Source organism: Parasteatoda tepidariorum, chromosome X2 (assembly GCF_043381705.1).
Source record: "Parasteatoda tepidariorum isolate YZ-2023 chromosome X2, CAS_Ptep_4.0, whole genome shotgun sequence".
Taxonomy (NCBI): domain Eukaryota; kingdom Metazoa; phylum Arthropoda; class Arachnida; order Araneae; family Theridiidae; genus Parasteatoda; species Parasteatoda tepidariorum.
The window spans coordinates 47,990,452-48,014,562 of NC_092215.1; the positions used below are offsets into that span (position 1 = coordinate 47,990,452).

Here is a 24,111-nt window from a genome sequence, read left to right on the forward strand (position 1 = left end):
TGTTGATAAGAAAAATAATGCAACACAACTCCACAGTATAGAATTCTGAATATCCGTTAGAAACGTTTCATATTTTAACGTTCAACCATTTTTTCTTTCAAGAAAATATTTTTGATTAGTAGTAGTATATTTATGCATTCGTTCGGAGTTATGCTGAAAAGACAATGTTTCACAAATTTATAAGACCAAGCATTTGTTATCATGTTGTATTTGTTTGAAATTATAATGCTGTGAAGACTATGTGTTACAAATTTGTAAGACTAGTCAAATTTTTTGATATCTTTTTTAAATGAAATCCCTTTTTCTAGACCAAATTTTTTTTCTATAATAAGTAATCATTTTTAATCTCATTTTAATGGACTCATATGGTTTGAAAAAGATTTCGCGGAATTAACATATACTAATGAGGGAAATACCAAATAATATTTATTGTTGGGGAAAATCTAAAAACGAAACTGATATAGCAAGTGTTGGAAGATAGTATTCAATGTTCCTAAAATAAAACAAAGAAATTTATTGCAAATTCAATCCCTATGTAATGAAATCATAGTCATGCTTAACATCCGTATAACTGCCCAGTAGATGGCAAATTCAATGTTTGATTTCAATTATTCAAGAAAAATAACATCCATGAAAAGTTCAGATATTTTTCAATTATCAATAAAGCAAATTTTACATTTGAAATTAATACCTGACTAATTTTTCGGGACTTTATCTCTTACAAATCTTAATAACTTACTAATTATCTTAACTAATTATCTTAATAATTTCAGATTTAAGGAGAAATATAAAAGCAGTTCTAGGGAAAAGTTTTTTCTTTTCATTCCTATTCATTTCATTTTCATTCCTATTTCATAGATTTTTAAAAATTTCTAATAAGATTAAAAGACAACTACAGCAACAAATACACAAAGAACTATATAGAGAACAAATATAAAGACAAAAAACAGAGAATATGAGAAACAGTTGTGGTCATAATCTATGGATGAATCCAATATGCCATTTACAACTGCATTTGATAGTGAATTGCTGGCAACTGGCCAGAAACTGTCATACTCTGTGATTCTCAAATCATTTTGAAATCTGTTGTCAACCTCAGTTACCTGAATGTTGAAGATAGTTACAAAGCTTACCAGTCGGCAAAAAATACATTGTTTTACAATAGATCCTTGGGCATTGTGGAATCCATGGCAATGAGATTGCTGATTCACTAGGAAAGCCTTGACTCTTCAAGCATCATTTTTTAGTGTATCTTTTGGAACAATAAAACGTTTAATCAAAAATATTATGTCTTAAAAGTTCAGAAAGAACCTTGCTGTTAGAGCAATTCAAAAGTACTGCAAAGTCAAATTAATTGTAATTTGTAATCTTAAAATGGCTCAGACATAAAACCGTGACGGAGTTTCCGGCTCGCCACTGGCTATATTTGTCTCGAGATGCACCAGCTTGGTTTCCAAATGGAAAAAAAGGGATACAGTGGAACCTTACTCCAACGTTATGTCCCTCCTGCAATTGGGAACCATCAGTATGAATTTTCAGCCAATCTAGTTCTGAAGAAAAAGTGTTTATAGTTTCACAAATGAAAACCCTTAGGATGTCCGAATCTGTAACCCTTTTAAAGACTTCTTAGGAGAAGTCAAAACACACTCTAAAATTTTTCATTCAGAATTTAAGGATAGAAATTTAAGTTTGATATATTCATTTAATAGATCTTCATAAGATAAAACCTCTTTGTTAAATTGTTTTAAATAAATGTAAAAATTTACTGTATGGTCTACAATGGGTAAAAATCAAGTTCAAAGTTGTTTCGTTATGTATTGTTATGTGCAATAACATTGCTTAATCACAAACTAAGCAAAAATGTAAAAAAAAAATTACAATGACTTATAACATTACTAAAAGTATTGAAAAACATATGCCCCCGTGACGAAACCGCGGTGATATGGCAACATTGTTGCAGAACGTTACTGAGTAGTCAGTTAAAGATTTTTCATTTGGCAAGTAGAAGATTTTAGTTTATTTTTCTGCAGAATTCCTCGAAATATTTTTTTTTTCTGAAAAATTATATTCAAAAGATACTTTTCTTGCGCATCAGATGGGAAAGAAATTTGCCTTTGTGGCGGTCTTTTTGATTGTATTACATGGAGAAAAATACCTTCCACTGTTAGCCTGATGGCAAGGAGATTCCAACACATGATCCGTCTACCACTGAGGATATTTTTCGTCGGCACTGTGGTTGGTGCGAGCTGGGTACGGAATTTGTATTGGCTAGCCATCGCTGGGATTTGAACCCGGAACACCTGATTGGAAGCTCATAAATTGCGTCGATTCCGTAGTAAATTTGTGTAGTGTTTTGATCATTTTGTCGGCAATTCTTGATACGAATATTTACTAAATTTCTACCGTCTTTCATTGCTCAGTTATTACTATTAATATTTTTGTGTTTTTCTTTCTTTTTCTTTTTTTTTTTGGCAAAAATACCAATATTATTAAACATAGCTGCCAACATGTTTAAAACAAAAATAGGAACACAAAGCATGATAAGCCAATCAGTGGTAAATATGACACAAAGTGAAAAACAAAATATCAATTTATAAACCATGTACGTTTCATATTTAACATAATTTTTCAAACTAACAGTTATAATGAAATTACTTACTAATGTAGAATATCACACCTTTATTGCAACTAATTCAAGAAAAAACTTACATCCAACTAGAAATCATTTAATTTGTACTAAAATCGCGTGAATATGAATTGCGATGTTGGATATTAAAATCACGTGAATATAAAACACAAAATTAGATATTAAAACCACGAAAATACAAATTGGGATACTGAATTTTTAAATCGCTCAATTACAAATCACGATGCATAATTTTTAGATCACGTGAATACGAATCGCAATGCATAGTTTTTAAATCCCGTATAAATACGAAAATCGATATTACAACCGCGTGAATACGAATCGCAATATTGGATTTTAAAAACGAATTAATACAAATCACGTAATTACGAATCGCAACGCCTGACTTTTAAATAAGTTAAATACGAAAATCGATTACTGACATTAAAATCGAGTGAATAAGAATTGCAATATCAGCAGATTCCGGCGCAGTTCCTAATATTCAAAATGGCGGAAATCAGCGAAACCAAAGGAATCAATTAGGCGGAAGAATGATATGCATGTAAATGTCTAGCTAACGAGATTAAACAAAAGTTCCAAAATATTGTCGGATTCTAAGTTTTTGATTCGCAGAAGTCCGCTGTACAATGGTCTTCAGATAATATGAGGAATTTCAATTCTGCGATATTCGCGTAGCGAAAAAATAACATGCCCTCAGTACCGTCTTTACGCATGGGCACACCCGGGCAGTGCCCAGGGGCCCCAGGCACTCAGGGGGCCCTTGAGAGTCTTACTTTTTATAAATTGTATTAAAAAAACAACTAAGAATAAACAACTTTGCATTATATAATTTTTTAAATAAATCCCAAATAGCAAAATATGGTTTATTTTCACTCAGTAAAAACCTTTTAATGTAAACCTAAAAAGGTTGGTTATGCGGCTAACGTGTAAATCTTCTAACCTTAAAATGAGATCTGTGACAATCTGCTCTATTCTACGCACATTACTCTAATCCAAAACCTTGGAAAACAACCTTCTATATAAAAACCTTAAATCGAGGTTGACTTAGAGTTTTCAAGCGTGAAAAAAATCCTTTCATAAAGCTAGTCTGAAGGGGAAAACTACTCTTAAACCTAGGTAATTATAAGGTTTCTTTTCACAAAGTGCTCAGCTAAAATCCACCTTGCCATGAAATTTTAATGAGCAATGCAGTTTGATCCTATCGTTTGTGTGACGTCAGCTAAACCGTCATTACGGACCTAAGTGACCATTTTACTTAAGTGACAACACTTATTTAAAACAAAAAGTCCTAAAAAATAATTTGTAATCCTTTTAGGATGAAAGGCTCAAAAACTGCAATATTTTTGCCTTATTAAAAAAAGTTTTTTAGTGCAAACACTTTCGTTCGACAATAAGAAGAAAATTCTGACAGCCGTAAGGTTGCATGCTTTCTGAGATATATACTAGTGTAAAAACTGTGCGCATTTTTTTCTAAGAATAGTGATTGATTACCATGCAAACACCAATAGTTTGAATAGTTTATCACTAGGAAAAATAAAAAGTCAGCCGAAATCTATTTTTCTTCGTTAAAATGAAGTTTTTAGGTGCTCAACTCCCTAAGTGATAATGTCTCTGAATATGCTTGAGATCACCGAAGTCAAGCATCACTGGCTACGGTCAGTGTGAGGGTGGGTAACTACTTGGATCAGTGTGCGTAGGGGCCGAGGATGTGCGGTATGGGTCCTCGTTAAACTGTTCTACCGTAAAGTGCTCGACTTCGCGTGCAGGTCGNCAAACTCCTTTTTTTTTAATATTTATTATGAAAAATAATTAATTTAAATTTACGCATCTAACTGTGCCACTCGAAAGGACATTTTTAAAACCTAATTAAATTATACTGCAATAATTAAAAACTGATTATTAATTGGTTCCCTAGATATGATTGAAATATACATATCAGCCGTCGGCTCAGGGGATCGAGCTCTCGCCTTCCAATGAGGTGAAGCGGGATCGAATCCCGGCGATGGCTGGTCGATACGAATTCCGCATCCGGCTTGCACAAACCACAATGCTGACGTGAAATATCCTCAGTGGCAGACGGATCATGGGTTAGAATCCCTTTGCCGTCAAACTAACCGTGGGAGGCTCTCGTGGTCTTCATCTCCATGTAATCTAAATTCGGGTTAGTTCCACTGAAAAAGTACTCCACGAATGCAAAATTTCTCCCGATACTTGATAAAAGAGCTCCTTTGTTTTCTTTATTGAGTTCAAAAGTAAAAGGCTACAGAGTTGAATATTAGAAGTCGTAAACCCAAAAATTGGGTAAGCTGTTCAATGACGGTTGTAATGAAAAATGAAAAAATTGTTTAACCCTTGACCGGGATAGCCTGGTTGGTAGGGCACTGGGCCTATGTAGCCCATGATCGTGGGTTCGATCTCCACCGACCGAAAACTCCCCGTGTAGTAAATGGTGACTGATGCACGTTAAGTCTGTCGAGTCACAAAGTCCTTCATGTTCCCATAACAAGTCATACCTCTGGGATCCAGGAGTTTCCTTGTCTTCTGGATTGGTTCAAAATTACAAGGCTGTGGAATTGAACATTGGTAGTCGTAAACCCAAAAATTGGGTCGGCTGTTCAGCAACGGTTACAAAAATGCTTTTTAATTTACTTATTTTAATTAGCTTCTTCGTTTTGAAAATTACTTACTATTTGAGGACTTGTTAGCATCTCATTTTTTTAAGAAAAATTATGCCTAATTTAAAAATGCTTTATTTTATGTGCATTGAGTATTTGGGGCTATAAAAATGTGTTTAAAATTTTTGCATATCTTAAAAATGCTTAATTTTATGCATGTGAAATTTTTTAGTTCTATTTTAAACAGTATGAAATGTAATAGGGGCCCAAAACATTTCTGTGCCCGGGGGCCCTGCTTGCTATTAAGACGGCCCTGCATGCCCTGCCTTGGGTTGAAAGAAAATCGGTATAAGGAGAAAATTGGCGCTTGAATACCTAAAAATTAGAACATTTTGACCTAAAATCGTATTTTCGGAACAAGGCTAAACAATCAGGACAAATACGATTAGAACAGTTGGCAGCTACGTTATTACGGAATGTGAAGTTCAAATCGCGCATTCAAGAAAACACTTTTTGACATGCTCGGTTTTTGCCGATATCATCGTTCTAAAAAAAAAATTTTTTTTTTTTTCGACAGACATTGCTACGAATTTTCAAATTTCAAAAAAAAAATCCTGGTATTTTTTTTATACAATTACGCGCGAAATTCAATTCGCGCGTTCAATTATTCACTTTAAATGTAACGATTTCTTTTTTTTGAATTTTTGGCAGTTTCTGCTAATGCTACGTGGATTTCCACGTTGTTTTTTAAAATTCTGGTACTTCTCAGTTGATATTATTTCAACGTGCGAAATTCAAATCGCGCCAAAGCAATGGTTCAATCGTTTTTTTTCTCTATTTTTTGGTAGTTATGGCTATTGATTTCCACATAAATTTTGAAGTTTACTACTTTGAATACATTATTTATTACAACCATATCGTGAAACAAACCATATCGTGAACGCATTTTAGTAACCTCTTTTTAAAGAGCCTGATTTTATCATCCATCTTTTTTCAGTAATTACTACTGAGGTTTAAACGATTTTTAATTATGTTTGCTTAATGTAATAATGATTCACAAAATTCGAAAAGGGAGATAATTAGTGCAATTTTTCACTAACAAAATGCTCGAATATCACTCATGACATTAAAATAAAAAACATAATATATTTACAATTAAAAAAATTACACTACATTCTATACGAGTAGGGTTTATTTTCTATTATAAACACAACGCTCTTTTGTTACTTCAAATTATTAATTGTTATTTAAGAAAAATATCTTTCAGAAAGATATTAGTGCTAGGAATACTTATCGCAGAAAGTCTAAAAAAATTCTGATACAGGGGCACTTGCAAAAGTTTAGTATTTTGGAAAATAAATATTATATTGTAATTAAATAAATTTTTTTAATTAGCTGAATTCATCTACTGATTTCAAAAAAACTATTTAGGCAATTTCAGCTCCGTTCCACATGACACTATCTTCAATTGTTATAAAAAATTTATTTTTATGCTTACAAAAAAGATATTTGGATTAAAAAATTAAAGAATCATGCAAAATTAACAAAAATTACTTATATGTATATAAAAATGCAGCATTTACTATTTCTTAAAAACTAAAACTACATTTAAAAAAAAATTCTCCAGCATGTGACCATGCAATCACTCTTTAAGACTTTCGGCGGTTTTCCATTATAGTCTCCATATTTGTAAACTTTCACGCAATTGCAATACATAATTTTCTATAAATTATGCAATTTATTCTGGACAGATTGCAGATGATCTAGAAAACAACTAAAATAGAAAAAACACTCAAATTGATATAAAAAGCTTTATTTTCATTTTTACATTACAATTCATTACACTACATTGCATTTCATTACATTACAATTCATTATATTATATTACAATTCATTAAATTACATTACAATTTCATTACATTACATAATAATTTACAATACAATTCATTCTTTACTTTCTCAATAACATTTTTTAAATCAAAACAGCAAAGATTATAATTATGTTACCTTATAATCATAATCAACATCACAACGATTATTAAATTTAAGTAGAACTAGTTCAGAAGGCAAACTTTGTTTTGTAAAAATTTGGCTGTAACAGTATACAGCCGTTTCATAGACTACTGAGCACAGTGAGCCCCTTGAGCACCTAAGCAGCACAGTGAGCACCTTCCTTACATTTTTGGAAATCTCTTTGAGATTGTCTTTGATTCTAGAATCTAAGTAAGTCCAGCTTAGAACATTTGCTAATATTTTCTTTGCATAGAACATGCAAGTTTTATAGATGATCATTCTATTCTACATTAGTTTTGAGTACATAGGCATCATCAATATTTAAGTTGACTATTTATTTTGGTTAAAAATGAAATTTCGAGAAACTTTCAGAAAACATAAAGAAGAAAATTATACCGCAATTTTTGTGAAGTGTTTATTTTTAGCCAATCAATGGCAGCACTAAATACAAACTTCTTTATAGTTTGACGAAAGTAATAGTATTATTAAGTAAATTTTAACATTTTATTGGAATGTTAAAGGTAAATTGTATCTTAGTTATTTCTTAAAATTATTTAAGGGGGAACAACACAGTAAAAGAACGAAAAAAGGATTTTTCAATGACTTTTACAACAATTGAGATAAAATTAATAGATTTTTTTAATCTTATTGTGCATATTTTATTTTTCATTTTGGCATATTACAAAAACAAAAATTATAATGATTGTAATTTTGACTATTCAAAAGAGATACCCGTAAAATGGTACAAAAGTTGCATGGGAAAAACACCATAGACACATCTGATAAATGTTGAAAAATAAAAACAAATTTGATAAATATAAGGTCAATTGTAAATTATGCATTTTTGCACAATTTAGAGGGCCGGAACAATATGTAATAATTATAGCATGGATATAAATTTTTAAAATTAGTAATATTTTATATTTTCTCCTCAACATTTGTAATCTATATCAAAATTTTTTTTATTTTTTTTTATAAAAATTGAAGTATGTTTAGTAGCAGAAACTTTAAAAATGCAGCTAATGTTTTAAAGGCCCATTCCCTGAACTCATAGGAAGCAAAACTATTCCATATTAATTGAGGACAAGAATCTACTTTCCATACTATTATTCCGCGAATGTCTTTCAAGCAAATTTGATGTTTCGTTATTCACATGAGAGTGACATTGTTCAATTATGTCAATTGAAGGTTCTTTCTTTTGAAAACTTACATTATTAAGGGTTATATCCCATTCCCTAAAAACATTCAACAAAAAGATACCACTTATAACAGTTAAAAAAGCACACACACTTCCAATGATATCTTTACTAGATAATACACTCCATTCTTGAAACAAAATTGCAGAAGCAAAAATAACAAATGTAGTAAAGATGACATAATAAACTGGAGTAACAACAGATGTATTGAAAGTGTCTAAAGCTTTGTTCAAATAGTTAATTTGAACAGAAACGCAAAGAATTAAACAAATCAAACATAACCAAGTCACCCAGTTAGTAAGTTCATTTTGTGTACCACTAATAGTTTCTCGTAAAGCTAATCCAAGACCTTTACATTCCATCACAGATAATGAGCCAATCATAGAACAGATAAGAACATAAATTACTACATTCGTAGTACCATATCTAGGAACGCAGTATACAACTAAAACACTTGACATGAAAATGATAGCTGATACATACGTAACAAAACCTGAAAAGCAAAAACATGTTATTTTGCATGTATTTAATTATGTTATTTTATTAAAAAGTATATTTGCCTTTAATGTTTTTTTTGTTGCCTTTTTTATCAGAAAAAATTAATCGAAAATGTAACATACTACACGCTTTATATCGCAAATTCTTATTAGGGGAAAGCCTTGTATTTTACATGTATTGGAAGATACTATCGGTTAGAAAAAATATCCACCATCAGTTTATTTTTAAAAATTAAATAAAGAGTATTAAAAGCATATTGATAATTTTTCTCTTTTGTCTTCACCCCTTCCGCTATTGAGTTCAGTCAAGAAGTTATTTATTTGAAAGTATTTATTTGAACCTAAAAATCTTTCTGATAAAAAATATTGTCACTAGCATATAGGAAATCTTATAATACTGAATTAACAACTGCATCACTTTTTAAAACTTAATTGTAAACCTTATAGTTTTAATCAGATGGAATGCAGTTTCAAAAACAAGTAAAATAAATTAATTTCATCAATGACAATCAAAATCAGAAATAGTAAAATTATTATTAAAACCTACACATGTTTTGGTTCCACATAATTATTGAATCTATGCTAGACAGAGGGCCTAAGGTTTGATTTTTTTTCCACCTCATGCCCGTAATATTTATTTAATGTGTTGACCTGGGATTTTGGGAGGGTTTCTTTTTTTATTTTTAACTCAGCCAATTTTACTTTTCAATGTTTTTCACTTTTCTTTTTAATTATTTTAGTCTTATGCTAATTTTTTGTATTTTTGTCTCTTTTTGAACAGCACAGCTAATTAAATTTTTTCAAATGCATTTTTGGTATTATTTTTTAGTTCTCTTTTCCTTTTTAATAACAATTGACTATTTCTTCTTAAATTTTAGTTTTATGTTATTTTTGTTTTTACTCTAATGTTCTTTTAGGTTTTTACGATTCAACTTTTTTTTATTAATAATTTTGATTAGTTTAATTTTTTACTTTTAATTTAAAAATCAAACTAATATTTAAAGTGTTTGCTGTCTTTATAAGTCACATACCTACCTTCAATTTAATGCAATGTTCATGACATTGATCAACCCACTCACAAGTTTTTTGCTGAACTTACCTATTTTATTATATTTTTTTAAGAACACTTTTTCATTTCATTTTTGGCAAAACACTGTTTTTTTAAATATTAATTTCTATTTTTGACAATTTCTTTTTTTTTTCTTTGAATATGTTTAAACCTGCCTTTTCTTTTGTTCTCAAATCAAACATTCTTCTACATGATTTTTTTTGTTTTGAATTTTAATTTTTCTTTAAGTTTTTGATCCTCAATTTTGATCCTTGATGAAAACTTTTGACTAAATTTATTATCCTTCTCACAATCTTTCTGCCTTAAACCCTAGCTCATTATTGCTAACCATCAGTCACAGCTCTTATTATGAAATTTAATCACATACATTCATTTAACTTACTGTTATTCAATGGATCTGGAGGGCTTCTTTTCTTGTTTTTTGTTAATCATACCATTTTTAACAACAAACATATATTTATGTGATTTGCTATGTTATGTGACCCTTTTCAGGACGACTATTTTCTTTTATACTCATACTAGGTGTAGGTCTCCGTAAGGGAATAGAAAGGGCCTTGCTTGCTGCCAATGAATCATTGATTTTTCCTATATCTAATAATTTTACCTCATTAAAATTAAATCTAACCAGGCACATAGCTTTAAAAAATAGAATTCTGGATTTTTGTTGACAGATATGGTATTAAATATCTAGCAATCTGACATAAACTGTCCATTACATAAAGCACTCAAAGAAGAGATTATAAAAATCAATATTCCTCCAGTTTCAACACAAGAACATAACAGAGCTAGTTTAATCAAATGTACTAAATAAAAAAGAAAAACAACCTTTTTTATATTCACTATTTTTCCTAATGAACTAACAAATCACAAATAATTATTTACCAATAATTAATAACGCATCAAGAAACACAATCAACATACTGTTTAGCATCCTACATGAAAATCATGTTATCCTACATGAAAATCTTAGAAAATCCAGGCCACCAATAAGTTTACTAAATATAGCATATAAATGTTTAAGGCCTAATTTCATATTCGCATAATAGTCTCACATCCCAATGAATTTCATTACAGTAATGCTAGCAAACTGGAAAAAATTACTGTCAAACATCATGAAAACCGGAATCATACACATGGGAGGTCCAGGAATTCTAACAAGAACAAAAAACACAGTATCCATAGAAACAAGAATAAATCAACAAATAACAGTATTAATTTCAGCATACTTCTCAGCGACAGAAGGTATCAAAATAATGAATTAGAACAACAAACAAACTAAATAAACTTTTCATCTTGTGAGTGAGGCTTATAATAGGACTACAATAACTGAGAACAATGTTTAAAAGGGTTCTTTAATTAAAATGACTTTCTAACAGCAGAAAACCTCAACCTAAATGTGAATTAATCTGAAAGAAATGAAACTATTTCAGCAAATTTAAAGGGATTTAATATCTCAACAATGAGATTTATTTTTTATTTTCAAGGGAAAAAAAGTGATGAAAAGCATTTAAGTGATGAACCTTTAGGTTAGTCGAGTAATGATTGAGTAATTATTGGTTAGTAATGTAATTTAATAGATCAATCTGTTCAATGTCAATGGTTCAAATGGACCAATTTCCTTATTTCTAAAAACTAAAAAAGGAAAATTGGATACGAATCCTAAAAAAATGCAGCCTTAAAAAGCAGCACACATAAAAGTTTCACTTGAATTTGGTAGCATGTAATATTATGTTCCTGTAACATTTTATAGGTTTATGTTACTGTTAACATACTTGCAACAGTTCAAAACCATAATATCAAATTAATTATTATGTTTTTAAACAATAGTTTTGTTACACATGATCTAACTATTCACTTAATCATAAATACTAAATAATTTTGAGGGTGGTACAATTTAGGAAATAGGTGGTACTGGATTGCAGGCCTTCGGAAATAAATTAATTTTCAGCAAAAACAATAAAAAACTGGAATACACTTGAAAATGCAGTAAATTAAGGGCATATATTTTCAGATACTGAAGCATATTGTCACTTCAAATTTATGAATTTGTAAATGGCATAAAAAATAAGTGTTGAGATTATTAACCTTTGCACTTCGATTACTATAACCATATTATGTTTCAATCAGAACATGTCGAACACTTTTCAGAATCAACATTTTGGATTTAAGTTCAAATTTAAGTGAATAAATTAAAGCAAAAATAATATTTATATACATACCTGGTTGAAATAAGAGTTCCTGTAACCGTTCCATACTGTCAACAGTACCCTCTTTTGGGGAATGTAGCACAATATCTGTAGAACCAATTATACATAGAAAACATCCAACTTTTCCCAATAAATTAAGTCTCTCACCTAAATATTTAGAGGAGAATATGGCACTGCAAAAAAATAATAATAATAATTAAAACTACCATAAAGGCAAGACAGTATGTACTGTGTACAAGGGGGGTTATGCGTGCCGCCTCTAAGTGATGCCAGCTGGATACCCCTGATGGGTAACTAAATGGCAGACAGTCAAAATGCTGACTTGAAAAGGCAAATAATTTGATATTGTGGGGGCCAATTATGGGGCTGTCACTGGAGTGGATCATGGAGTTTTTAAAATTATACACAATCCAAATAGGAAAAAGGCAGAGGAGGCTTCAAAAACATCGGATGTTCATCCTATCTCAACTGAGGGTGAAGAGCTTGAGAGAATAGAACAGAAGGCTGCTTTCAAAGATGTTAAATCTCTTGATTCCGCCGAAGTAAGCACCTTTGATGCTCTTGATTTTTCAGGTCTGGAGCTGGACAGTGGGTCTGATATCACTATACCACCTGAATCACCAGCATCTATATTTAGAGTTGATACAGGCATAGAGCTTTTAGAAGAGGAATTTCTTCCTATATCCAACCAAGATGGTTAGTTACCACCCCAGTATTCTATCTTAACCATTTATGGTGACAGAATCAATCAGACTTAGTTGTTGTTCCTGCTTATCTCCCTCCTGAGGAGCAGGACCTACTGGCTTATGCTGCTAAGGCAGTAATTGGCTACTGTGGCTCTGGCTGCAGGCTTATCTTCAGCTGTGATGCAAACACTCACTACACAATACATACCATTACTCACTACATAATAAAGTCAGAAAATTGTTGTTCAAATAAAAAATTTATACGCGTTTTTGTTGTTTTCGAAAAGAAAGCAGATTTTTCAAATTTAAGGGTAGGTCTTCACCAGCCTTGGTGGGCAATGGGCACCTTTGTATACAGTCACTGTCCAAGGTCCCTACTCCCAGTGCTTTTGTCCAGCATTCACTTTTTAAAACATTAGTATGAAATTTAAAGCAATGCCCACCTCACCTTAGTTTATTTAATGGTTCCTAAAGCCGTGGGAAATGTGGATTTGATTCTATTCAATGTCTAACATGCGGTTTTTTAGCCATACACTTACTTTTCACTGTTAGTAAAAGGCTTTCTTATCGAATTTAAACCATAAATAAAGTTCCTCAAAATACGTAATTAAACTTATAAATATATTTTTCAAGAGAACAATATTTTAAAAAGAGGAAAATATTAATTTAGAGAACATGAAATCTGTGTTTCGTTCATTCCCACCCCTAACTTTGTGTTCCAGATGATTGCTCCCCCTTTTCACCAGCCCCATATGCGCTTGTACTTGAATCACCTGTTGCATAGCTTTTTTTTTTTAACCTTATCTACCTATTTCTACAGGGATTTAAAATTTTCTTACCTTACAAGAACACTCAAAGCTCCAAGAGGGGTCACTAAACTTGCTGGTGCAAATGCATATGCAATGAAATTTGCAGCTTCTCCGATTCCCACTGAAAAGAGTTAGTAGTTAAAGCATAAAATAATTAATTCTCTAGTTTATTTCTTGACAAATGTTTTTATTAGAAAATCAAAACTTTTCTAGTGTACAAAAAGAAAACCAGAATAACTTTTGATTATTACAATTCAAAATTTTTTGACTATTATGAAATAAAAAATTAAAAAATTTTTTTATATGGAATTACTTTTGGAAAACTGAATTTCACTATTATGCGCAAATATTTTTCAAATCACTTAAAAGTTCAATTTTTAAATGAATTTAATAACAATCAGAAAAGTTTTGAATTGTAAGGTAAACAGATTGTATTACATCAACTTAAACCTAATAACTATGAATAACAAAGTCCATAGTTAGAAATTGATAAAGTAACTTTTAACAAATTGTAATTTAAAAATACAACTTTTTTTAAACATTAATTAGAAACTTTTTAAAAATACACAGAATACAATACTTTAATTTAATAAATATAATGATATATCTATGACTAGTAGTTGGAGAAAGTGGGGTAATACTGAGTAGCCAAATGAAAAGGCTTGTTGGATTAGCTGCTTGACCCAGAAACTGTTTGATTTAATCAAGATAGTCATTTAGTTGTGCACAACATATTGTTCTTGGAAAGTCACAGATGTACTATTTTTCTCTTATAAATTATTTTTTTCTAGAAAAAGTCAAAAGTCTTACTAAACTTTTGGCCTTCAACTTTGAAGAAAAGTTAACTTTATTTTTTAATACATATAAATTATTTACATCTTTAATTTGTAAATAAACCGTTGAACTATACTTGTTTTAAATAGGCATTGGTTAAAAATATTTTCATAAAAAATTAATTATTAAACATTTAAAGTTCGGGCACTTTTAATTAGTACCTCTAAATTTTGCATAGTTATAATTCTGATGTTTTCTCAAAGTTAATTGAAATTAGAAATTTTACTATATAGGTATATAATGTTTTGAAATTAATTTTGGGATAAAAGGTAACATCATACGGTATTATTTTTAGTGTCTGCAATGGCTTTTTTTAAACAAAAATTATATTTTAAAATTTAAAACTGAAGAACAGTAAATTGGAAAAGTACCAAACAAATATTTTTGTTACAATAACTTGGAGAGATTTTGAGGTTTTTCATTAAGATAAGTAAATACACTCAAGAATAGCAGAATATGGCCTTACTGCTAAGTAATCCAGCCCACCAAATCCATTCTTTTAAATATCCATAGCCACCTGAACCTAAATAAAAGAATTTCATATAAGAGAATTCACAGAAGTTTGATAGAAATTTTAATTAAAACACTGAATATAACAATCTATTTCCAAAAAAATATACATCTTTATACACATTTAATACAGTACATACATTTTAATAATATACATTTTAATACAGTACAGCAAGTACAGTGAGCAAAAGAAAAATAAACCTGAATAACTTTTAGTTCTATTGAGCCAACTTAGTATAGATATCATGTAATATATTTATCAATCATGTAATAAATTGAATATGCTAATTAATTAGAGTTCCATACACGACAGAATGAATAATAAATATTTATATGACTTTGTCAGTTAACAGTAAAAAATTAAAACAAAATATTAAAGTGATCAGCTGAAAGTCATAGATTTTTGCATGAAAGTCACTAAAACTTCAACATTTACAAACGAATAGCATACAGGAGTTTAGTTCAGACATGACATCAGACTTATAAGTCACGAAATGTCACTAAGTTTCTTCACAAAATTTACCTTAATTTGGCACTAAATGAGACAAAACCTTGGCATCAAACAAAACATCTTTGATTTCCAGGTGAATGTAATAATTTTTTTTTTGTTCAAAAATGTAATTTATTTTGTGGTCATTTGATTATTTCAAAGCTAATCTGAAAAATGCCCTTTGGACTGCAGAAGAAAAAAATTTAAACCTTTGAGTTGTCCCAGTGGCACAATAGGCCATTTTTCACTCATAAGATGGTTGGTTTAAATCTCTAGTCACACAAAAATCTTTGCAGTTTTACGCTGTTTCATTTTTATTTATCGTCTGATTTAAGAGGGAAAAGAAAATGGCCAGGAAGAAATTATTGAAATGATTTATTAATTATTATATAAATAATTTATTGAAATGACTAATTAATGAAAAAATTTGTCTTTAAATTTGTCAGTTTCTCTGTCATTGCAGTACTTTGCTTCTCACTTTGTTGTTTTGAAAGCCATGCTTTTTAGGCTCAAACTAGTTCAATTTGTGGCTTGATGGGGACTTAAACTAAGATTCATGACTATATAAATGACACTTTGCCACGGGTTCAGAGTTGCCACAGAAAAAATTGAACAAAATAGTTGCTTCTAGTAACCTAAAGCATGAAAATAGTTGAAAATTTATGAAAATAGTTGCCTTAATAAGAACAAAACTTTTTCAATAATATAAATTTATTCAATTTATTAAATGACTTCATTGTAATATAACATGATCTATTTAGTCAAGTTGATGGACAATATAATAACTTTTAAATAAACGTTAATGTTCTAGCACTAAATTTTTATATAAAAAAAAAGGTTTTTTGCAGTAAAAAAAAATTTTTGTTAAAAAAAACATACTCTTTCTATTAATTTTTCCTTTCACATAATTTTCCATTTTATCAATGATTGATTTAGCAAATATTTTTATATATATATACATATATATTGAAAAGTTATTACTAAATTTCAAACTTCATGCATTATAATATCGTATTAAAAATTGGGGTTCTTCAAAATCATGCAGAATTTCGTAGCAATAACTGTTGAAAAGGCGATTGAGAAACAAAATAGATTAACAATGGAATCTGTGCAAATTGAGTGCATTAAGAAGTGATAACTCAAATTTTCAATTCAGCATTTCTTTTTTTTTAAGAAAAAAAAATTATTATGTTCAGAAGCTAACATGGGTTGCAGGTTGTCAACCCAATTCATGCTTTTAAAAAAATCGCTAGGAGCACAGAAAAGTCTCCCAATAGACTCCTTTTCCTGAAAATAGTAGCTATTTAAGCCATTTCAGGCAACAAAAAAAAGTAGCCTCAGGTCGAAAATGGTTGCAAATAGTCACTTTTTAGTTGCCTATGGCAACCCTGTGGGTATCAACAAATAAAATGAACTCACACCCTCCTTTTACTTTCCCAATTATTTGAGAAATTCTTTTAAATAAATATGAACACTTTTTCCCAAAATATGAAGCCATCAAGGAAGAAAAAAACTGACAACAGCTGTCTTGTTAAAAAAATTAATGATATTATTCCAGTGCAAGAACTTGTAATTGACTATAGAAATATCGTACCACCTTCACCGTTGCCCAGCACTAAAGGACTTCCCTTTGTACCAACGTTACTAGCATGCAAGAAACTTATTGGGTTCATAGACTTTTCTTGGCACGACTGTTAAGTTTTTCTTTTCTTCAGGTTCTCATTTGTTCCTTCCCTTTTGTGGCGGAGACGTCTTAGAATTTTTTGGTCCCTTACAAAATTTTATTATGAGCTTGGACCCAAAGCCTTTTTTAGTAAAAGAGTCAGAGCCTAGGTGGTCGGGCTGGGGTTGAACCTGCCTCATCTTAATATACATGTCCATATCAAGTGGGTGTGAATGTCGCCTAGACGGATGGAGACACTAGATCATGTGAAATACGTTCTATGACTGTGTGTTTCGTTTTGTCCAAATTTGAGCTTAAAAATGATGGAAAAATTATTTTCTACATACGAAAATTTATAAAAATGATACAGAATTCTGTAAAAATTCCTCTCTTTCAAGATGGATTTTAGTGAATGAGCCACAAAGTGGACCCCATTTGAGTCTGGATCAACTCCTGCTTGCCCATATTTACATTGCTTCTTTCTACTGCACGAGTAGGTGAGAATGTGTGTCAAAGATGTTAGTGCGTAAGAGCTAAATACATGTGTAATGTTACAAAATAAAATGTAAGAAATACTAACTTGCTCTAGTTCTTCCATTGATGGTCAACCTCAACAAGCCTTTCTTTTTAATGACAAAACTTGCACCAATAAATAAACTAGAAAAAACAGCTAAGCACAATCCTATGTAAATATCATAAACCACATGTTCAACCATTGCCCATTTAAATAGTCTGTAATGTAAGAAAACTGATTAAATGCAATAAAATACACAAGCTCAACAACAACTTATAAATTAATAAAAAAAATATACACCATATTTTATTAATATGAATTCAAAGAGCACAGGATATTTGTTTATGTAAGAAGTAGTTCCATTATCAGTTTAGAAGTTTTTCTTTTTTTTAGATAAAAACTGACAAAATATGGCAAGTTTCTACAACAATGGAAAAAATGGTGGGAAAATAAACTCTACATGAAATTAATAGATTTTTTCCAACCAATGTGTTAAAACTCTTTCTAAAAAAACATTCATATAAAAAATTGGAATAAAATTTTAAACAATTTAAAACAGCAATCTAGTTTATATAATAGTATTTATTTTCAAATCATTTAATAAAACATTCCTAAATAATTGAAAATAAAACAGCAAAAATTAGAAAAAATTGTAACATTTTATATTAAAACAAATGTAATTTCTTCCAATGTTTTACAATAACTTAGGAACGATAACTTTTATGTTTACGATAACTTAGGAATAACTTAAGAATATAGAACTTTATTTTAAAATTATATGAAGAACTTTTAAATATCATAATAAAATTGTATATGGCACTATACTGTAAATCAAACATTATATAAATGAATGCTGTTCAGCAATATGAATACTCAAAGCTAATACTAGATTGTATGCTTAAGATATTTATTAATAGATATTTTTTATCTACTTAATTTTTACATGCCTAGTAATGCAATTATATTAGTTATAATTTATGAAAAAAACTTATTCATGAACATTTAAAAATGTATTCTCAATTATAGGTATTTAAAATCAAAACTATTATATTTCAAAACATAAATAGGTTTTAATAAAACATTCAGTTTTATTGCTTTATATATCTATTAGATACCAAGTATCTCTTTTCAATAACTATATCTGTGTAAAAAGTCATTACAGAATCATTCATTGATAAATACAAGTGATGAGGAAAAGATTATAGATAGATACATTTCCTTGAGCCACATTTATTTTTAAAAAAAAAATGATCTTACTAACACAATTTAAAATTTCTACAATTAAAAAATATTAATATCTATGTTTGATACTAATTAGTATATATATTATACTATTTTATGTTAAGCTGAACATCTTTGCAGATGTTTTTTGTTGTCACATTTAAATCAGTTTTTTTCAGTTCAAATTAATTTACTTCCTTTTATAAAAATACCTAAATAAAAATTAAAAACAATTGCAACTTGAAGAAAAAGCAAAAACCTACGATTAATTTATGAAAAAAAAGATAAATAATCACTGTTATTAAATTAGGTTGTCTACTGTCTTTAATGGATTAATGTGCACAATATTTAATAACAATACCTTTCGCACATTATTTCATCAGTCAACTTTCTTCTGTTAATTCATAGTTTGTTTTTATACCCATTTCTAATACTAGACCATACATACTACTTCTAATACATTTATTTCAAAATTTATGTCGCTTTTCAAACATATTTTTACTAAATTTATATAAATAGTCCAGGGTTGGCTTTTTGCCAGCAGAAACTGGTTTTTGCCATGTCAGTTGCAGAAACTGGTTACAACCGGCAAAAACTGGCAGAAACTAAAAAAACTTCTATATTAGTTCTAGTAATTGCATAATGACATTTTGTTTAAGTAAACTGAAAAATGTAACTGTAACAAACTTTTTAATTAATTGTTTGGATTAATCTAACAAAGGAAGAGAATCTTATGGCTGTTTATGAAAAAGTGACATACAGATTTAAACAGACAGTTACTGATTATCATTTGCTAGCTCATATGCTGCATCCAAAGTATTTGGTATTGAAATTATCATGTGCTCAAGAAGAAAGTGCCAGAATTTTACTTGCCAATATTAACCCAGATTTTGTACCTTATGTCATAGCTTTGCAAAACAAATCGGCCCCATTTCCTGAAACTTATTTTTCCAGTCAAATTTTGAGAACTACCCCAGCTGCTACATGGTGCTCCAGTTTTAAAGAATAAGCAATAGATGAAGGTTTCACAAATCTTGTTTGTTCCTTGATGGGAATGCCTGCTAGTTCTGCTGGACTTGAGAGAATCTTCTCAAATTTCTCGTTCGGGCATAGAAAATTGAGAAATTGTTTAGGTTTAGAAACTGCATCAAAGCTTGTCTTTTATTAAAGATTACTGCAGAGTGCAAACAATGTAATATTTAATTTTGAATGGTGATAATTTTGTAAATAAATTGTACTTTGTTTAACATTTGTTTTTTCTATGAATTATCCATTGTATGTCAATCTCAGTACTTACTTTTATGTCATTTTTTGAATTTCTGCCACAAATGTGGCAGAAAAGGGTCTCTGCCATGCCAGTTTTAACCAGTTTCTACCAGTGGCTTTAACCACGTCGGCAGAAACTTGCTAACCTTGAAATAGTCCCAATTGAAATTGAAGTAATAATACCACCAAACACAGTGATTCAGTCAGACTTAAGAACTCAAAAGAAATTTTAAGCACATTTTTTTTTAAAAAAAAGAATCAATTTGGATATACACACTAGCAAAAACATTTTATTCCTATTGTTAAATGTTTTTATAATGGGTGAGTCTGAACGAGACGACAAAACTTCACTAGGTTATAGAACGCATCTATACAAACAGTATTCCTCACAGATTGTATGATCAGACCACAAGTTACAAGGTAGTGCTCCACTGTCACAATTAACCCACTGACAGTTCTACACATAAAAGTCTCATTTTAACACGCAGTCTTCTCAGCTAAGCAAAACCAGTTTTTGTATATTAATAGATAGGGGAATAGTGTGCAAGGAAGAAATAATCTGACAATTTTGTCCATTCACTAAATCACCAGTGGGCTAAAGAATTAACACAAGAATGGAAAATGATGCTTAAAAAAACTTTTTATTCATGGGAATATGATTGACAAAGAAATTGCACAAAAAGAAAAGATGTAATTAATGTACAAAGATTTGCTAGAAAATTCTTGCTGTTTTCACAAATTATGCCATTCCTTACACCGCAGGTGTGTACCCTGCATTGAAGCTGGTGGATGATCTTTTGAGTAATTTCTAATAAAGGTAAGAAAATGAAAGTGTCGAAAAATCTTTGTATGCATTGGAAAATAAAGTACCACTGCACGTCTTAGATTGACCGATTATAAACCATGCTTTTACGTCAGGGTACCCTAACATGAGCTCTCTGGAATGAAGTTCTATCTGGGAATGATGTCACTTCAAGGGTGAATTTCTTTTTCAACAACATGAGCTCTCAGAAAGTTGGTTCTTCGCAAGAAATTCAGGCAGTTTTTTTTTTCCCAGCCTGTACCAACAACCCAGAATTCTCCTTCTTACATTGAATGATGATTTTTGAGCAGTAAAAACAATATGGCACTGATGAATTTCTTAGCATTTTCTATTACACAGGACAACTTAATAAAATTCCTAAAAGAAAGATGTGTCCAATCAATTTTTACAACAATAACTGAAAAAGAAATACTTTGTTTCAGTGAATGAACAAAAGAATACTTTTAGAGCAAACTATGAAATTATGGTCAATAAAACATAAATTATTCTCTCAGTATGTAATAAATCTATATATATATATATATTGATTTTAAAAGTTAAAAAACAGTATTTTAAATTTTTGATACTTTTATTATTTTCTTTTCTTAGTATTAAAATTTAATTTAAATAAATTGCTGCATTAATTAATTTTAGTTAACGAAATTACTTTCTTGGTGTGTGTTAAATTCCAACACATTTGAAATTACATTTTTAAAAATCTTTTGATTCTTGAGATTGAAAGTACAGATTAAAGTAAACATTTAATGCTGTCTTAATATAGACTTGCAGAGCTGTAGAAAGTAATTAATAAACATGAATTTTTTTCAAAAAAAAAATACAAATAATGTTAATTAAAATTCTACCTTTTGAATGAAAAAGCGTGAATTAAAATCTACATCATATTTTTTTGGTGGAAAATGTATATTTCCGAAGTTTGGGGTTATATTAAAAAGAAATCGCCCTAATATGCCAAAAATAGAAAGAAAAAAAAAGGCTGATGAATTCAGATGTTTTTTTCCTAATATAGCATCATTCTTCTCTTTCAAACTCTATTTGAAGCAGTAGGGTTATTAACTGGTATCTTTTTCGCATAATATGCTTACAGTATCTTTGATATTATTTGATTTTCTATAAAGAAATTTTGTGAAAAAAAATTCCAATGAGTACATAGATTTTCTAATTTTTTTTAGCTTAACTTATCTATTTTAATATACAATTAAAAATGAATATTTTAATATAAAAATATATAGATTAAATAATTATTTATTTTTTGATGAATGATTACATTTATAAACACAATCAGCTACATTTATTTTGTAATTTTAAAAATCAAGAGAAGAAAAAAGAAATCACAGTTTTAAATTAAACTTATGATTTGCTACGTGAAACTTTGTTATAATAGTTAAAGTACAGGGGTCTGTCCAAGCCAAATTTACTACCTTTTAACGGTACCTTTACAAATTCAACTTTAGGAAAAATTATAGAATAATTACATAAAATACTTTTTCTTAAAATTTTATTTCTGTTTCTCGTAAGAAACTATAAATCCATATTTTTACTATATTTGTGTTGAATATTAATTTTTAATTTTGACAAATTATGTCCAAATTTTCACAAAATAGGTACCTCTCGAAAAACCCAGACAGACCCCTGAAGTATTCTTTAAATTCTCTATTTCATCTAGTCTTTAAATTTTAAGCATGCATTTGTTTTAAAATGGTTGTTATGCATTCAAAGCCATGTATAATAATGAAAAATTATTTTAGTTAGAGCTTCTAAACTATTGTTACAATATAGTTTTAATATTAAGTAAATTTTGATTAAACATTTATAATTTATTAATCATAAATTAAAGTTCTTACAGTGTATTTGAATAAAAATAATTCTGATTTAAATAAAAGAAATTCTGATTTAAATAAATAAAATCCGATTTAAATAAAAAAAAAATCACGAACCTTGGTTACAGGAAGTATTCCCTGACCAATACCTCTTTTTGTAGCCCTGATCACTTCTTTTAATTTGCTATTGATGGACTTCAAATTTAGTAGTATTCTCACTTGATTCCAAATGATGTTCTTTATACTATGGACGGATGGAAGCTCAATAAACAGAATAAACAATTAATCTAAAAATAATGAGAAAAGTAATAAGAATACAAATGTTTTGAAAAATAATTATGAAATAAACATTTATTTTTTTATTTATTTAAAACAAATTTATTTTAATTTTTCCATTAAAATCTACAAAAGCTAACTGTAAAATCTTGACTTGTACTTTTTCAAGCATTTTATATGTAACATGATTGAACAAATCAAAATAATATTTTCTAAAAACAAATCTTATACAATTAATGCAAATATATTCATTTAACTATCAGCTAAAAATATCCAGTTCCACACTTCTAAATACTATGCTTTTGATTGGTTAAAAAGATTTTCGAAGCATTCAGTCACTTTAATTAATATAACAAAGAAAACAAAGTAAATAGTATAATAGTAACTTAAGTAATAATGTAACAAATATAAATGAAAACTCTTTTCTTAAATTTATTTAATTAATCTTCTAAAAAGGCCAATAGGTAAATATTTCTTCACCTAAAAAAAGATTTTTTTCAGTTATTCAAGCATGATTTAAAAGCAAGTGTAGCTGTAATTAAATATTCTTCTGCACCACAATTATTTTACGTGCAAAACTCAGGTTTAAAATTTATACTTTTTTTTATTCATTAAAATACATGCAATATTTTAAAGATCATATTTTTAAATCATAAACAATACAGTATGAAAAAATTTAAAGATAAAAAATGTAAGTTACTATACCATAACACATTGTACAAAAACATGTATTTTTGTCTAATAAAAGAGTGTTCATTTTTGATAGATGATGACAAACATTGTGTTTTAAGCTTTAGTGGAAATTCAATTAGTATTGTCTTATCATTGCATAAAACTGAAATTCAATTACTTTATTAAAAAGTATTTACAAACAATTTGGGACATATATAGGTATACATATGCATACATAACACACATACACACACATATATATATATATATATATACATATATATAT

At 29.1% G+C, this 24,111-nt stretch overlaps 1 protein-coding gene across 8 annotated transcripts in view; it reads right to left on the reverse strand.

Moving 5' to 3' along the window:
* Positions 1-7,059: 7,059 nt before the first annotated feature.
* LOC107449516 (magnesium transporter spict) overlaps positions 7,060-24,111 on the reverse strand; it is a 19,440-nt gene continuing 2,388 nt past the window's right edge. The window contains exons 2-8 of one of the 8 annotated variants that reach the window (XM_071188451.1): positions 22,995-23,164; positions 20,515-21,417; positions 17,817-17,968; positions 15,040-15,096; positions 13,770-13,860; positions 12,257-12,417; positions 7,060-8,964 (exon numbers count right to left, since the gene is read on the reverse strand). In XM_071188451.1, coding sequence (XP_071044552.1) covers positions 8,339-8,964; positions 12,257-12,417; positions 13,770-13,860; positions 15,040-15,096; positions 17,817-17,952 — 1,071 coding nt within the window. In that variant the 5' untranslated portion in view covers positions 17,953-17,968; positions 20,515-21,417; positions 22,995-23,164 and the 3' untranslated portion in view covers positions 7,060-8,338. Of the gene's footprint in view, positions 8,965-12,256; positions 12,418-13,769; positions 13,861-15,039; positions 15,097-17,816; positions 17,969-19,332; positions 20,240-20,268; positions 21,458-22,994; positions 23,165-24,111 lie in introns of those variants that run through there. The other 7 variants (XM_071188452.1, XM_071188455.1, XM_071188454.1 and 4 more) reach the window with 7 other exon arrangements.